The 17,687-nt window shown below is 45.4% G+C and overlaps 1 protein-coding gene across 8 annotated transcripts in view; it reads right to left on the reverse strand.

The window, feature by feature from the left end:
• The window catches only part of ARPP21 (cAMP regulated phosphoprotein 21), a 292,758-nt gene that overhangs the window by 92,442 nt on the left and 182,629 nt on the right, over positions 1–17,687 (reverse strand). For 5 of the 8 annotated variants that reach the window (XR_012644549.1, XM_074988187.1, XM_074988189.1 and 2 more), the window contains 2 exons: positions 8,869–8,906; positions 6,621–6,680 (listed from right to left, as the gene is read on the reverse strand). The exons of 1 other annotated variant lie outside the window; for it this stretch is intronic. Coding sequence is in view for 6 of the 7 variants with exons in the window: in XM_074988187.1 (XP_074844288.1) it covers positions 6,621–6,680; positions 8,869–8,906 (98 nt within the window). In the remaining variant the exon portion in view is untranslated. The remainder of the gene's footprint in view (positions 1–6,620; positions 6,681–8,868; positions 8,907–17,687) is intronic. 2 more of the 8 variants (XM_074988190.1, XM_074988192.1) reach the window with 1 other exon arrangement.

Here is a 17,687-nt window from a genome sequence, read left to right on the forward strand (position 1 = left end):
AAGGAAGCTATTAGATTGGTTTGACATGATCTGTTTTTAACAAAACCATGCTGGCTGTTCCCTATCACCTTACCACCTTCCAAATGCTTGCAGATGATTTCTTTAATTACCTGTTCCATTATCTTTCCTGGCACAGAAGTTAAGCTGACTGGCCTGTAGTTTCCTGGGTTATTCTTGTTCCCCTTTTTACAAATGGGTACTATATTTGCCCTTTTCCAGTCTTCTGGAATCTCTCCCGTCTCCCACGATTTTCCAAAAATGATTGCTAAAGTCTCAGATACCTCTTCTATCAGCTCCTTGAGGATTCTAGGATGCATTTCATCAGGCCCTGATGATTTGCAGTCATATAATTTTTCTAAGTAAATTTTAATTTGTTCTTTTCTTATTTCAACTTCTAAACCTAACCCTTTTTCACTAGCATTCTCTATGTCAGGCATTCCTTCAGATTTCTCAGTGAAGACAGAAACAAAGAAATCATTAAACATCTCTGCCATTTCCAAATTCCCTGTTACTGTTTCTCCCTCCTCACTGACCAATGGCCCTACCCTCTTCTTGGTCTTCCTCTTGTTACCAATGTATTTGTAAAAAGCCTTCTTGTTTCCCTTTACACTTGTAGCTAGTTTGAGCTCATTTTGTGCCTTAGCCTTTCTAATCTTGCTCCTGCATGCTCGTGTTGTTTGCCTATATTCGTCCTTTGTAATTTGTCCTAGTTTCCATTTCTTATATGGTTCCTTTTTTATTTTGATATCATGCAGGATCTCCTGGTTAAGCCAAGGCAGTCTTTTGCCATGTTTTCTATCTTTCCTACGCAGCGGGATAGCTTGTTTTTGGGCCCTTAACAATGTCCCTTTGAAAAACTGCCAACTCTCCTCAGGCATTTTTCCCTTCAGTTTAGCTTCCCATGGGACCTTACCTACCAGCTGTCTGAGTTTACCAAAGTCTGCCTTCCTGAAATCCATTATCTCTATTGTACTGTTTTCCCTTCTACCCTTCCTTAGAATTGTGAACTCTATGATTTCATGATCACTTTCACCCAAGCATCCTTCCACTTTCAAATTCTCAATAATTTCCTCCCTGTTTGTTAAAATTAAATCTAGAACAGCTTCCCCCCCCCGCCCCCGGTAGCTTTTTCAACCTTTTGGAATAAAAAGTTGTCTGCAATGCAATCCAAGAATTTACTGGACAGTCTGTCCCCTGCTGTATTAGTTTCCCAACATATACCTGGATAGTTGAAGTCCCCCATCACCACCAAATTCTGGGCCCTGGATGATTTTGTTAGCTGTTTAAAGAAAGCCTCATTCACCTCTTCCACCTGGCTAGGGGGCCTGTAGTAGACTCCTAGTAGGACCTCATACTTGTTTTTCACTCCTCTGAGTCTAACCCAGAGACTTTCAACCAGTCCATCTCCTATGTCCATCTCCACCTCTGTCCAAGTGTGTACATTTTTAATATACAAGGCAACACCTCCTCCCTTCTTTCCCTGTCTGTCCTTCCTAAGCAGGCTGTACCCTTCAATACCAACATTCCAATCATGAGTATTATCCCACCAAGTTTCTGTGATGCCAACGATATCATAGTTGTATTCATTTATTAGTACTTCCAATTCTTCTTGTTTATTTCCCATATTTCTTGCATTTGTATATAGGCATCTCAGACATTGATTTGGTCTTGCCTCCCAGTGTTGCCCTGGCCCTCTTTTTACTCTCCCAGTGTAGCCCATACTTCCTCCCATTTCAAGTTCATCTCCCAGGTATCCATGCTCTCCACTTACCTTCAGGCTTTGCTCCCCTGCCCCCGTCGAACCTAGTTTAAAGCCTTCCTCGCTAGGTTAGCCAGCCTGTGTCCGAATATGGTCTTCCCCCTCCTCGAAAGGTGAACGCCATCTCTGCCTAGCAGTCCTTCCCGGAAAAGGATCCCGTGGTCAAAGAAACCAAAGCCTTCCTGGCGACACCATCTACGCAACCAAGCATTCACCTCTAGGATACACCTGTCTCTGCCTGGGCCCCTACCTCCGACAGGCAGGATTGAAGAGAATACCACCTGCGCCCCAAAGTCCCTGACCCGTGCTCCCAGAGCCCTGAAGTCACTCTTGACCTGCTCAGCGTCACACCTCGCAGTATCATTAGTGCCCACATGGATGAGAAGCATGGGATAGTAGTCAGAGGGCCGGATAATCCTCAACAATGCCTGCGTAACGTCTCGGATATGGGCCCCCGGCAGGCAGCACACCTCCCGAGATGAACTGTCAGGGCGACAGATGGGCACCTCCGTCCCCCTCAGAAGATTTGGTAAAAAATCTCAGTGATTCAAGAGCCACAATGCACATGAATATGAGACTGTCCTTAATAAATAACATCAAACCGTACTTTTTGTAACCCCTATTTTAAGAATAGCACACACACCATTATTTGTAATGAGGTACATGTTTACTGCAGGACATTCATAATTTTTTTACATAGTCTATTTCCTCACACTTTACATGTGTGTGCTTGTGCCACGAATCTTCCTGACTTTCACTCCTGAACCTATTTTAATTATGCCAATTTTTCTTTACTTTTAATTTCTGTTTTCTTTCTTAAAAAGCACGCTGCCCTTCACAGAAGGAATGCCACAAGCTTCCTTTTCATTTTCAAAATCAAGACTTTATTAGCAACATGATCAAAACACTGATACAGTATCATACCCTGCAATGCACTGCACATATTAAAGGGGGATTTACGCAACATTTTGAGATCATGTATCATTTGCTACGAAGATATGAATTGTTTATTGTTGGGCTTTTAGATGTTCACCATTTATTAGAAATAATCAAGATTTATTTATTTACTTATTTTAACTTTGGAATTATAGCACTGGGAGCCACATGTGACTCCTGAGCTGCAGGTTGCAGACCCCTTGCACTAGCCCAAGTACCACTGGAATTCCCTGTACGGTTATGGTATCCACAATTCCAGGAGGATATTATTAAACTGAAGAGCATCCAAAGAAGAGCCACAAGAATAATTTAAAGATTGAAAGGTATGCCTTACAGTAACAGACTCAAGGAGCTGAATCTATCTAGCTTAACAAAGAGACAATTAAGGAGGGACTTGATCGCTTTCGGTAACTACGCACATGAGAAGTTTGGTAAGAGAGGGCTCTTAATCTATCAGAGAAATATATAACAAGATGCAGTAGATGGAAGTTGAAGCTTGATGTACATAGACTAGAAATCTGACATACATTTTTAGCAGTGAGGGTAATTAACCATTGCAATGATTTACCAAGGGCTGTGATGGATTCTCCCATCAGAGGAACATTTGTAATCAAGACTGGATGTCTTTAAGACACGCCAAACTTCAAAACAGGAATTCAGGTAAGTTCTATGGCCCATGATCTCGATGGCTCCCTTCTTGCTTTGTAATCTACAGTCAAGGTATCTGAGGACAAATTTTGACTTCTTTTTTCTCAGCTCATGTATCCAGGCCATACCCAAATCCACACCTTCTTCCGCTTCGTCTCCAGAATCTGTCTCTCTTCATCATCCTCCCAACCCACATCCCCACAATTTCCTTACTGCAGCATTTATCACATCCCTTCTCTTTCAGACTACCCAAACAAACATATTGCCCCTCTTCAACCCATATTACAGCTGCTAGCAACATCCTACTTGCCCACTGATTTGAATATCACTTGCCTCTACAAACCCCTCCATCTAATCAGATTTAAACTTCCTGTCACTAACTTCAAAAGCAAATTTTCATTTATGGAGTGGCAAAGCCCAGAGCACTTGGCTGCTTGTTGGGAGCTTTTTCTGCTTCCAGCAAAAACAGCTTCTGTTTTTCATTTACAGAACCTGAGGGCTGTGTCATTGTGGCGGTGAAGGAACTGAATGTGACACATTCAGACAAGCTTAGTGTATCACTTGGCCTTCATCAGAGTATTACAAAGATTTGGATTGCCAGCATTAACTGTCAATTTTAGGGAAGCCAAAAAATAAGAGAACACAGCAGAAAAACCACAAATGAGATAAAAATTAAAGAAGAACCAAAAAAAGTTTCAGAAGAAAAAATTGCTTCTAAAATTCAACAAGAAGACTATATGGGCAATTCGTTTTGTTACATTTTTCTGTTTTAAAAATGGTCCTGTTGTATTTATGTTTTTGAAGAATTTAGAGAGAAAGGAAGTATAACTCTACAACTGTATTTTTATTATCTAAAAATCGCATTGTCTAGAATGCTGAATTATCCAAATCTCCCTTCTGTTCCACAGACCCAGAACTGATTCAGGAATCAACATTAATTTCTATGAATCTCTGTGTCTAAAGAGTAGGGATGCTCCCCATTCCCAGATCAGCAAGGCTGCTCTGCATTCTGGGAACAAGATAATTTATCTATTGCCTGAGGCAACACACTGTGGATCTGAATCCACTGGCCCCAACACCATTCATTTCTTGTTACGGCCTTATTCTACTTTGCAGGTCTACCGTGTACGTGTACAGAGCCCCCAAAGACCTGCATGGGCTTCTCAAATCCTACATCTGAAAACAGTAAGAATTTATACTACATATTGAGAAACACACACATACATTCCCACGCACCCATTCTAAAGAAGTAATACCACATTGTTATATTTGTGTTATGTAGGTTAAGACCTATACTTTACAAAGCCTTTATCCTTTTTGTATTTTCAGCTTTAGACATCTAATAGTAGTGGCTTGGTTTTCAGAGCTGTTCAGTACATGCACTCCAAGGCCGGGTCTACACTAGCCCCAGACTTCGAAATGGCCAAGCAAATGGCCATTTCGAAGTTTACTAATGAAGCGCTGAAATGCATATTCAGCGCTTCATTAGCATGTGGGCGGCCGCGGCACTTCGAAATTGACGCGCCTCACCGTCGCGTGGCTCGTCCCGACTGGGCTCCTTTTCGAAAGGATCCCACCTACTTCAAAGTCCCCTTATTCCCATCAGCTCATGGAAATAGGGGACTTCGAAATTGACGCGCCGAAGTAGGACCCTGCCTACTTCGAAGTGCCGCGGCCGCCCGCATGCTAATGAAGCGCTGAACATGCACTTCAGCGCTTCATTAATAAACTTCGAAATGGCCATTTTGAAGTTTGGGGCTAGTGCAGACATAGCCCAAGTGATTTAAACTGGAGCTTTGGATTCTTACCACTCATAAACCTCAGTCCCTTACCAGATATGTCGAAATGAGTAGTTAAATCACCATGCCGGCAGGTGTGGAAACTCTATGAAAATGTGAACTAACTGCTGTTCCTTCACTGTGGCATGTGTACCCTGTTACTCCCACTATAGGGTATAAAGGAGTGGCTCTCTGGGAAAAGGAATCTGGCATCTGGAAACAGAAGATCATATAAGAAACCCTTTAAAAAATAAAAATACAGCATAGAAGGGGGAGGTCCAGCTCAAGCTTTATGCAGTGTTACTTTCAACTGGCAATAAAATAATCACAAGAAACGGGGAGTGTGTGGATGCCAAACCAACAGAGTGAAAATGTGTGTGTGTGTGTGTACGCACATAAGCATGTGCGTGTGGTATTTGAGCACAGTGGTGCTAGTCCATCCACACACACACCCAAACTGCTGATCCCAAAATTCATGGACAGTTCTGGAAATCTAGTCCTGGGCTCCTGATTCAAAGCCCACTCCTATGACTGGAAAGACTTCAGTGGTATTCAATGTCTTTCGGATCAGGGCTTTCCCAACATCACATAAGTAGTTTGTATAAAGCTAGGATTAGAATTCAGTTGTCCTAACTACCAGTCCTGGGTCCATCATTCTTCTCCATGCATGCACCTGTAAACCCAGAGACCCTCACTAACTAAGACACAGTAAACTCTTTCATATACAGCAGCCCTGGGACCGGGAGTTTGCTGGATGTTCAAATATTATGGATAACAGAGAGGTATACCTAGCAACGCATAACACTAGTGAAAAACAAGATTAGATATTAAGAAACAAAAAATGTATGCAGAGTTGATTTACCAACAATAGCAGCATTGCACACTGTAAATGTCTACTGTATTTGCTGTATTTATTTGTATTTACTTTCACTATATAGTAGACCCCTCACTTACACCATTTCCACTTACGTGTTTCTCGCAATAACCCAAGTCGAAATTGTGAGAGGCAGGGAGCTGGCAACCAGGAAGCAGCCTGGCTCCCAGCTCCCCTCTGCTTGCGGGAGCCTGGAAAGTGACAAGCACTACTTCATCTGTTTTCTGGTTCCCTGCCACTCCTGGGAGCCAGGAAACTGACCAGCACTGCTGTGCCTAGCTCTGGGCTCCCCGCTGCTCATGGGAGCAGGGAGCCAGGCACAGCCAGGACTGGGGAACCTGAAGGTGGCATGGCCTTTCCCCCACCCACTCCTGACTTGTGCAAAATTTGACTTATGCATGGTTGCCCAGGAATGCATAAGTCAGGGGTCTACTATACCATACTTATGGAAAACATAACTAAAATTTACTTATGGTTAAAATTCTGGTTATTTGAGAGTTCTAGGTAGTAGAATGCTGGATATGAAAGAGTTTACCACATTGGTTTTCATCTGAGAGTACAGGGATAAACTCAAGTGAAAGCTGAAAACAAATCTTTAACAAAAAAAAAGAAAAACCATACAAACCGAAATAGCTGTCTTTTCTTATGGGTCTCGTTGCATATACTATTGTCTTCCAGGAGCCTGCTGAAAATGATAAGAAACATTATAGTAGCAGACCTGGGAGTTTTAACAGTATGTTTAACTTTGTGTCCTTTAAGAAACAAAATGAGATTTAACATTATCCACAATGTCTAGTTTTCTCTACTCATACATATAGAAATGGAGATAAAGATATTCCTACTTTGACCTCTTTGGAGTTACACCCAAGATGAATTTGCCAATGACCGTTGTTCTGCGATGCTGAATTGGGCTATAAAATACCTGCCACAAAAAGCCTAAAAATCTTTTACCTCTTCCAGATACTGAACAAATTGAAACACTCAGAAGCAAAAGAAAAACTCTGTTCTTTTATTTCTAAAATAAAATAAATTAAACAAACCCAGCTATACCTAATATAACCTTAAAAACCATAATTCAGAAAAATAATACACATGCTTAATTTTAAGTGCATGGTACATCCCGCTGAACTCACTGCAGCTTGAAAAACTAGAAGTGCACAGAAGTGATGTGAAATGGTTTTTTAAGGCCTTGATTCAGCAAAGCATTTTAACACCCACTTAACTTTATGTACATGGGTATTTCCATTGAATTTGGAAATACAGTTAGAAAAATACAAGATTCTGAGTGAGGCATTAGAAATCATTCCCTCATGGAACCTCCTTAAATATCAAGAGCCAAACATAAAGCTGCTTGGCCTCCAGTTGGGTATTCCCCTCATCCTTTAAAACAGGGGTGTCCAACACATGGCCTGTGAGCCAGAAATCCGGCCTGCGTAACCTTTTAATCCAGCCTGTAGAGCTGGTAGCAGAACCATTTTTAAAAGGTGACCACACTGCATGGCTTGGCTCTTGGGGCTGGATGCAACTTGGGGCAGCGCTGCTCTGGGGATGGCTCCAGTGAGTCACCAGGGATGGGGTGTAGGGTGCTTGGCTGCAGGGATGGGGGGGTTATGTTTGGGGGTAGCTTGGGGCTGCAAGGTGGGGTTTTAAACCTGGGAGCAGCTTGGGGCTGCAGGAGGGAGGGGCAGTTAAGACTGGGGATGGGGGGGGGGGCAGGTTTGGGGCTATTTTGTGTCCAGGCCCCAGCACATGTAAAAATTTGCCATGTTGTCCCCGATGGAAAAAAGGTTGGGCACCCCTGCTTTGAAAGCTAAAACACCTATACATGCTTCCAAAAAAGAGCCCTGAACTAACATGCAAACAATAGAACTGCTCCAGCTCTCTTGCAGCTATGTGTGCAATTTAACCAACACACAAGAGGGGGGTCAGAGTATGACGATCACATCCTAAGTGAATTTGATAGCATTGAGGATGAATATAAGCAGTGCTTCTTGAGGATAGGAATTCACTCCTGCTTCATCCCACCTCACCTCAGTGATAGCCACTTCTATTATTCTATAGAACTCAAGTAATCTTTTGCCAGCACTACTCATTCGCAATGAATTTCCTAGCATTTAGGAATAAATAGATTCAGAATCACTGATGTAAGTAGAATCATGCACACTTAAGAAGAATCTAGCCCTTCACCTTTGTTATACCTCTTTTGCATAAAAAAAGGGCTTTTGTTGTTGTTGTTAGGGATGTTTTTGTTTGTTTTCTTTTTCTCCCATTTAGTGTCCAGAGGCTTGTCATCACATGGTTTTCCACAGGATAGAGTAACATAAAATAAGACCTGTCTCAAATAAGAGGAGCAACAAATACTACTTCATTATTACTACACAGCAGTAATAATGTCCCTGGTTTTTAGAAGTGAGGAGCACCCAAAAAGTATGAGTGCAGTATATGAAGGTGGTCATTACCTCTGAAAATCAGATCCAATAGCAACAACAAAAATATTCCTATGATGATACTCATCCTATAACTTCACTGCCTTTTTCAAAAATTAACCGGCCATTAAAACAGCAAAACACCAATTTAATGATCCATAACAATGACCCACCTCCCCAGCATGCTGAGAGGGTATAACCAATCACTGTTTAAACTAAAATTCAACAGCTTTGCAATGTGGCAGGTAACATGTGATATGGCCTCGTATCGCCATATACCTGAAAATAATCAAAGTGCAAGTTCGAGGGAAAGAGGGAAAGAGCTCAGATAAGTTGGGTTGCAAATTAATTTTGCAATATTTTCACTAGAATAAAATAAACTAGGGCTATGCAAAATGCTGAATCTGAGACTAGCAGCTACACTTTAAAAAAAAGCAAATTTTTTACCTGTTTTCCACAAAAAGGTTTTCCTGGGAGCAAACTGACTGAAAAATAAAATGAAAAAAATAAGATTGAACACGTGTTCTAGATATGCTCTACTGTCCAATTTCTTGATTTTAGAATCCCATTCAGACTCAAGGGGGTTTTGATTCATGCAGTATTTGCATTTGTAGAATACAAGAGTAGGGAAAAAGTCAAGAATAAGGTCATACCAAATAACTAATTCCCATGCATTACAATATGTTACTTGCAAGGTGTCTCAGTTTTGAAACAAACTCAGACTTCTCAGACGGGATCAGAAGATGCCAGATGTATACAAAGCGCTGATGTTTTGGTGGAAAACAGAAGCAGAAGGTTCCACTAGTCTGCCTACCAATAAGCAATCAAGAGACACAATAACACACAGCTGCGGCAGGGAGGACAAATGGGAGGAAAGCATGCAAAATTGGTACAGTTCTGCGAGGGAGAATGCTGTAATACTTAGAAAATATTACATAATTTAATTTCATAAATGGAGAGGAAACCTGGTACTGAGAAATATAACAAAAAGCCTTGTAAAAGGTGTTTTCTTGGAGGATTTAGATTTTGGCCAAGGGAAGATAATAGGAAGAAATTAATCTCACTGGCAAATATGCTGTTCTTTTAACTTCCTTAATTTTTTGTGTTGAGAAATGAAGCTGTGCTTAATTTCCCATGAATAGTTCTCTCCCTTTGATTTTTTTTTTCATTTCCCTCCTATTTCATGTTCATTACACCAAGTACACAGTTGTTGTCATTGGACTACATCTATATGAGGTATTGAAGAAAAGACAGATAGTACTTTCACTGAACTCAAACAAAAGGGTGGAGAACAGGGAGAATCAGGGTCACTAATTTCATAACAATGGGCCTTGGTTCATGGAATAACAGCATTCCATCATCAGGCATGTCAAATTCTAATGCTATCGGAAGTATATTTATTTAATATGCTCCTATTTTCAACAGAATTGATTTGTGACTTGCTGGCTAAAAGCTGAACACACTTGTGGCCATTCATGGGTTTCCTCAAAACAAACGACCAAATTCTCTGCTAGTGCAAACTGAGGTTATCACTAATGAAGTACTGTGCCAATTTGCACTAGCAGAGAATTTGCCCAAAATTTATAATAATGCCATTATTGTAATCCTTCCATTTAGCATTGTTGTCAGAGTATACGGGGTGTGTATAGTTTGGTGAATCCTACCTTCTTATTTAATTATATAGCTTGAGAGGCATGGGCTTCCCAAGCAGGATCCAGCACAGTATCCTAACTAAATGAGTGGAATTATTAGGGTGCATTGGTGATGATGGTGAATTCTTTTCAATGAAAGGACAAACATTTGGGACATCCAGGGTAAAATCCTGGTCCCACTGAAGTCAATGACAAAACTCACTGACTTTAACAGGGTGAGGTTGCCTCAGGTTGAGAACCTAACTGAACTCAGATGCCTTATTCCCATGGATCACTGTGTTCCTTTGTACAATTACTGGACTCCCTCTTCTCCCATCCTTAAGAAGCCCCTTCCTTAATATAAACAAACTTGTCACACAAATTGCCCAGAATAAATTTTCTTCTCTTTCTAATGAAGATGAAAAGCAAAAAGTCCTCTTTCTCCAACTCTTAACACTGGTTTTCCTGTCGGCATAGACAGGAGGGGCCAAATTTTCAAAGGCCTCACTTTGTCCTCCAACTGCACACAAGAGCTTTGTGCACTATGAGCTTTTGCATTGTCAGTCTGCTGACCAGTGCAAGCAGATGACTACCCAAGCAAAGCTGTACATGCCTGTGGAGGCCATGTTTCAAAAAATTTGCTCAGGAGCATTGCTGCTGTTCATGTCAGGCATAGGGATAAATAAGCACCAAGGATTTACATTTTATTAAAAAACTTGAGAGATGTCTGTTACCTCTTCAGTATCTTGAAGGGTATCAGTGTAATCTGCATTACAGCCTTATGGACAGATTCAATGATATCTCCGTTCATCTTCCACGCTTCAGAAGCTGGCACAAGGCCATACAATTCCTGGAATATCCATTTCTCAAGGCTGATGTGGGGCTCCATGGTACAGAAGACAGACACATTTTTTATTACATTATCCTTATTAAAAATAAGAGGGCTTAAAAGCTTTGAGTAGCAATTTAGCTACTACGAGGTCAAGATTAACTTTCCTCTTCTGCAGTATCAGTAACTCTCAAATGTAAGCGCCAGGGAAAGCTTAAATAACCACAGCACAGCTTTTAAATCATCTTGCTGTCAACTACAAATCTAAGGGAAATCAAAACAAATCTAGAATGGCAAAAAACGTTACACAAAATTATTTCCTCACTTCCAACAGGAAAGTTCCTGCACACTCAAAACTTTGATTCAGGTTTCGTGTGCACCTGATTGACAAAACATTGATTCCAGATGGAAGGACATTCATTTGCAGCCCCCCATCCCCTTTAGCTGTTCTGCAACATCTTTTCTCCAGTGAGACAGATACATCAGCTCTAGCAGCCTACTTCTGAGTCTTGTATTTCTCAGGAGAACAAAAAGTGATTTTTTTTTAGCTAACACAAGGTGACTAGCATAGAGTAATAGCATAGACAAGGCAGTTTGCAGTTGTCACGTTACCATGCTGAGGTAAACAGCAGGCTCCCTACTAATGTTGCCTGAACCTATGTAAACTACGGCCCCTTGCTCTCACTAGAACTGGAGCACATACTGGCTACGCCTACACGTGAAGCCAACATCGAAATAGCTTATTTCGATGTAGCAACATCGAAATATAACGTCTACACGTCCTCCAGGGCTGGCAACGTCGATGTTCAACTTTGACGTTGCGCGGCACCACATCGAAATAGGCGCTGCAAGGGAACGTCTACACGCCAAAGTAGCACACATCGAAATAAGGGTGCCAGGCACAGCTGCAGACAGGGTCACAGGGCGGACTCAACAGCCAGCTGCTCCCTTAAAGGGCCCCTCCCAGACACAGTTGCACTAAACAACACAAGATACACAGAGCTGACAACTGGTTGCAGACCCTGTGCCTGCAGCATGGATCCCCAGCTGCCGCAGCAGCAGCCAGAAGCCCTGGGCTAAGGGCTGCTGCACACGGTGACCATAGAGCCCCGCAGGGGCTCGAGAGAGAGCATCTCTCAACCCCTCAGCTGATGGCCGCCATGGCGGACCCCGCTATTTCGAAGTTGCGGGACGCGCAACGACTACACGGTCCCTACTTCGACGTTGAACGTCGAAGTAGGGCGCTATTCCTATCCCCTCATGGGGTTAGCGACTTCGACGTCTCGCCGCCTAACGTCGAAGTTAACTTCGAAATAGCACCCGGCGTGTGTAGCCGTGACGGGCGCTATTTCGAAGTTAGTGCCGCTACTTCGAAGTGGCATGCACGTGTAGACACGGCTACTGTGTGGTAAAATTGAAAAAAAAAAAACAAAAAAAAAACCAAACCCACTTGTTTTCCTAGCACGTACCCACTCAAAGAAGATACGCTGTGGTAGTGAAGCTCAGAAGCATACTTTTTTCACTAACAGAAGTGGTCAAATGAGATATTATCTCACATAGCTTGTCTTTTTTTAAAACAGCTGAAAGTAGCACAGGTAATTTCACAAGGAATACATTCATGGGGGCTATGTTTACACTACGAAATAACTTCAAAGTTAAGCATCTACATACAAAATGCACCCTCCCTTACTGCCAGGTAGGATTTCCCATACTTCGAAGTTAAGCATCTACACACAATTAGCCCCTTTTTCAAAGTAAGGGGACAGGAAATGATGCAGGCATGGGGATGCATGGCCGACAAGCCCTTCCAGGCTCGCAGCCAGCCAAGCCATTAAAGGGCCCATCTCAACACGCTCACCCTGCATGTGCTCAGGACTGCCAGGCTGTGGGCAGCAGCAGAGCATGTGCTGGGGAAAACAGCTGAGCAACATGCCCGCCCACACCCTCCCTGAGGACGAGTTCTTCTCTGCCCTGGCCAGCCTGGTAGCCATGCTGGTCACCCTGATCTTCCAGGGATGCATCCGGGTCACGCCCTTGGGACCCAGAATGCAGGCCCTAGCCACAACACTACTGCCCTTCCCCCGGCCCTCTCGGTCCAGTGTCGGTGGGCCTTCACCACCACCAGTGAGTGGTGGGACCGGCTTGTGCTGGAGGACTAGGACGATGAGCGGTGGCTGAGGAACTTCAGAATGACCCACCAGACATTTGAAGACCTCTGCCACTGGCTCACTCCAGTCCTCCAGCACCGAGACACACGGATGCAGCCAGCGCTCCCAGCGCTGAAGAGACTGGCCATCGTCCTGTGGAGGTTGGCCACCTCTGACAGCCTTCAATCCGTTGGCCATCAATTCGGCATCAGCAAGGCTACCGTCGGAGTGGTGATGACTGAGGTAAGTCTGGCCCCCACCACAGACCTATCCTGGGGAGAGGGCCACTGTGTAGGGGGAAAGGGGCCCTGGTGGGCAGGGAGGGCCTCCCAGTCTGGTGTTAATAGAGGTGTCTTCCTTCCCCATGCCCGCAGGTCAGCCAATCCATCAACAGGGTTGCTTTCGCCAAGAGTCATGACCCTGGCGGACCTGCACACTGCCCACACCAGATTCATGCATCTGGGCTTCCTTAATTGTTTTGGAGCTCTGGACAAGACACATGTGGCAATCCGGGCTCCAGACCACAGCGGGGGTGCCTACATTAACAGGAAGTGGTACCACTGAGTGGTACTCCAGGCCCTGGTGGACATGAGAGGCCATTTCCTGGATGTGTGCATGGGGTGGCCAGACAGGGCCCATGACACCCAGGTGTTCCAGACTTCGTGGCTGGGATGCCAGATGCAGGAGGGCAGGTATGTTCTCCCTGGGGGAGCTCCCACTCAGGGACATCACGATGCCCCCCTGCATCATGGATGACGCCGCATTCTCACTGCACGTGTAGCTCACGTGGCCCTATACTGGATGCACCATGCTGGCCGAGTACACCTTTAATGGTCGCCTCAACCAGGCCAGGAGCACAGTGGAGTGAGCATTTGGGAGGCTGAAGGGGAGGTTTTGCAACCTCCTCACCAGGTTGGATGTCAGTCTCCCAAAGTCCCCTCAACCATCGCCACCTGCTGTGACCTCCACAACCTTGTGGAGGACTGGTGACAGCCCTTCTTCCATGAATGCACCACGGACCTGAGGGCCAGTTATGAACAGCTGCCACTGCCCTGTGCCATGACGCAGAGAGGGATGGGGTCAGGGTCTGGGAGGCCTGGTGCCAAGTACTCCACACCATGGGCCCTCCCCACACCCCCATCCCTCAGCCTCCCCCTGTGCCACCACTCTTCCCCCAAGCACCAGGGACGCGGGGTTAGGCTGGGAACATCAAACTTTAGTATTGGGATAATAAATGTTTTTTACAAAACCAAACAGAACAACATGTGAAACTATTTACAGTGCATGGGGGAACAGTCCACGGGAGAGAGGCAGGGCATTAGGTGGAAGGACTGAACTGAGGGGGGAGCTAGGCAGGAGAAGGCTCAGTAGCACAGGGGCTGGGAGCAGCATTGGCCACGGCCAGGTCCAGTGCCCCCTGTGGGGTTGTGATGGGGCTGGGACCACAGGGAGGTAGGGCTGGGGTTGCGGAGCCACAGGTTTAGCCTTCATAGAGTGTGTGCGGGAAAGCAGTGGGGCTGGGCCAGGTGTGCCCACCTCAACCAACAGCCACTGAGACAGCTCCAGGTGGGCAGACAGTGACAGGTCTGCAATGTGTTGGGCGGCTGTGGGGGAGGAGCGGCAGCCGTGGGTCGGGCTGGCAAGGGGGCGAGCGGTTGGGTGAGGTGGGAGGCTAAGGCCTGGGCCACAGCATCCAGGCTGCTGTCTAACTGCACCTACACATCCAGCTCCATTGCCAGCCAGTCCCAGAGCATGCCAGTCATCTCCCACATAATCGCCTGGTTGGCAGCCGCCTCCTCGTCCTTCGAGTGCCATCTGCAGAAGGCCTTGCCACGGCCATGGGGGATGCAGGCTGGGGCAACAGGGCGGCCTCCTGGCCCACTGTAACTGTGATGCCTTCCTGACAATGGACCTGTAGAGACAGAAAGGTAGGGGGGACAGCCTGTTAGTGCGGGTCCCAACCCCAGGGGGGCTGGGACCCCATCTTCACTGGCCCCCACCCAGCTCCCCTGCCGCCCAATGGCCCATGACCCCATGGGATGCCAGGTGCCCAGAGGTTCCCGCCTAGTGAGGTTTGGTCTGTGTTCCTGCCCCTCTCCCGTCCCTAGGTGTGTAGCCTGTGGGGCTGTTCCAAGTGGGCCCTGTCCCTGTCCCTGGTGGGCCCTGTCCCCATCCCTGGTGACATCCTGCTCGACCCACACATACCGGCCTCGACGTCCTGGGGCTTGGGTGAGGCGAGACTGGAGGAGGCTCTGCTGGGTGTCCCGGAGGGGAGGATGATGATGAGGGTCCCGCTGCTGGAGCCCTCATCATCCTCCTCAGTCTCGGTTGGCCGCTCCCCGTGGCGGGGAATGGGGAGTCATGGTGCTGGAGGGTCCTGCCTCATCCTCGCTGTCCATAGCGGGGGAGCAGCAGTGTCCACCATGTGCTCTAGGGTGGCCGCCTCCCTCAGCCCCAGGAGCCTGTGCAGTTCCTGGTAGTGGGGACAGTGGATGGGCTGTGCCCCTGACCGGCTGGCAGCGTTGCAGGCCTTGATGTAGGTCTGCTACAGTTCTTTTACTTTGATGCAGACACTGCTGCCAGTATGGTCAGGGTGGCCTCGGGCGGCAAGCCTGCTGGCCAGCTGGTCAAAGGCCTCTGCATTCCTCTGCCAGGCGCCAGCTTGGCGAAGGACCTCCTCTTCCTCCACACAGCGAGGAGGTCCTTCAGCTCGTCCACAGTCTATGAGGGACCCCTCCTGGCATGACCCTTGCCCAGGCACTGTGAGCCCTCAGACTCCTCATCCGGGGCTCCCAGGGGAGCAGGGGGGGTCCTGGTGGCCAGGGGTTGCGGAGGCAGGCTGATGCTTAGAGAAGGGGCAGTCCAAGGGTGAGCTTGTGCTGCCCTGCCTGTGACACACTTTCACCTTCCCGCCTGGGGTTGCTGGGGAGCTGTTTGCTTTAAGGTGGCCAGCAGAGACCACTGGGATGGCCAGTCCTTGGCGGACACCTTACTTCGAAGTAAGGAGTGCAGAGCATCTAAACACACTTAAATTCGAAGTTAAACTTTAAAATAAGCCACTACTCCATTCCTGGGAATGTAGTAGTGACTTCAAAGTTAGTGTCCCTTACTTTGAAGTTTGGGAAGGTGTGTGCAGATGCTCTGCATGCTACTTCAAAGTAGCAGCTTACTTTGAAGTTAACTTTGAAGTAAGTCTGTAGTGTCGACGCAGCCATAGGTAGAGAAAGCATTTATACTTTTCAATGAGTATGCAGTAATTAAGAGAACAAATTTATGAGTAACTGATGGTGCTTAAGTGACTCTGGCTCATGAGGTTGTGAGTTACATTAACCTAAAGGAATGAAATTTCCCATAAGCAAATGAATTCTTACTTATGAAAATCACCTGCATGTTTAAAAGGCAAGTTTACCCATAAGATTAGGATTCTTAATGATATCTACCATTTTTCTTTCACTTTTTAGATCATAAATATGCATGACAAAGCCAACAAATGATTTTTAAACTTTTAGTATCTTGGCCAATTATTTTTCAAAATGTTAACAATAGTTAAAATGTAATTTGGATTAACAGACACCCATAATCAGGGCCCCCTGTAATCTTGCAATTCTTCTGCACTGCAATTTGCTGTAGAACCCAACTGCTGTTGAAAAACTGAAACTAAGCTTTCCTTTTTAAAAAGTTTCTTAATTTCACAGTTTAAAAATAGACTTGAAAATGTGAACCTAACATGACCCATGCAATGTTCTAATGCTGGCAATCTGAAGGCTTCTAGAAGGTAGACAGACCCTCAACCATCTCAATGTGTTGTTGATCCTGAAAACTAATGGTCAAACTTAAAATGTTAACAATTTTATCACTACACAGTCTATCAAAAACATCAAATTAATGTTAACATTCTTCCCCTACAACCTCAAGATGCCTGTTGTGCTTCCCCAAATGCCAAAAGCTTCAATTGTTTGCTACCTGCTGACACAACCTCCATGCCTCCAACAACACTGATGATGCAGTTATGCATCATCAGTACAAAATGTGAAGCATAGCAAATAAGTGGGGAAAAGCATTAATTAAACTGACATTAATATTGAAGAAATGCCAAAAGGAATATTGTACTGATAGCATCACATTGTTGTATTTAATTGATTAAAACCTCCAATTTAAAGTTCAATTTAAAGTGAAGCTGTGCGTAAGTTCTAGTCTGATGCACTGGAATGCTGCAGAATGAAGAGAATTTTATGCAGGTTTTATGTCCCTCCTACTGCACAGTAGGAGAGATCATAGTCACTACTTATTTTTGAGTCTGAATAGAGATAAACCATACAGTAAAACCCCGAATCAAGCAGGGGTTGTGTTCTTGAAACCCCCACGTAACTCAAATTTTCATGCAAGTCAGAGTGGGGAGCCAGGATCCTGGCTGCCGCTTGGTTCCCAGCTCCCCACTTCCTGCAGAACCCAGGAAACTGACCAGCCCACCAGGTCACTTTCCTAGCTGCTTCTTCCTACCTTCTCCCACCAGCTGCCTGGCTGTCAACCTGACATTGACACTGTTGGGGGAAAGCAGAGAGAAGGGGCTCCTAGACTACCTAGCTGGAGCAGCTGTGGGCAGCTAAGCAGGGTGACAGCTGCAGAGCAGCTTCAAATTGTGCTTAATTCATGTTAAAG

Source organism: Carettochelys insculpta, chromosome 2 (assembly GCF_033958435.1).
Source record: "Carettochelys insculpta isolate YL-2023 chromosome 2, ASM3395843v1, whole genome shotgun sequence".
NCBI classification, from domain to species: Eukaryota; Metazoa; Chordata; order Testudines; family Carettochelyidae; genus Carettochelys; species Carettochelys insculpta.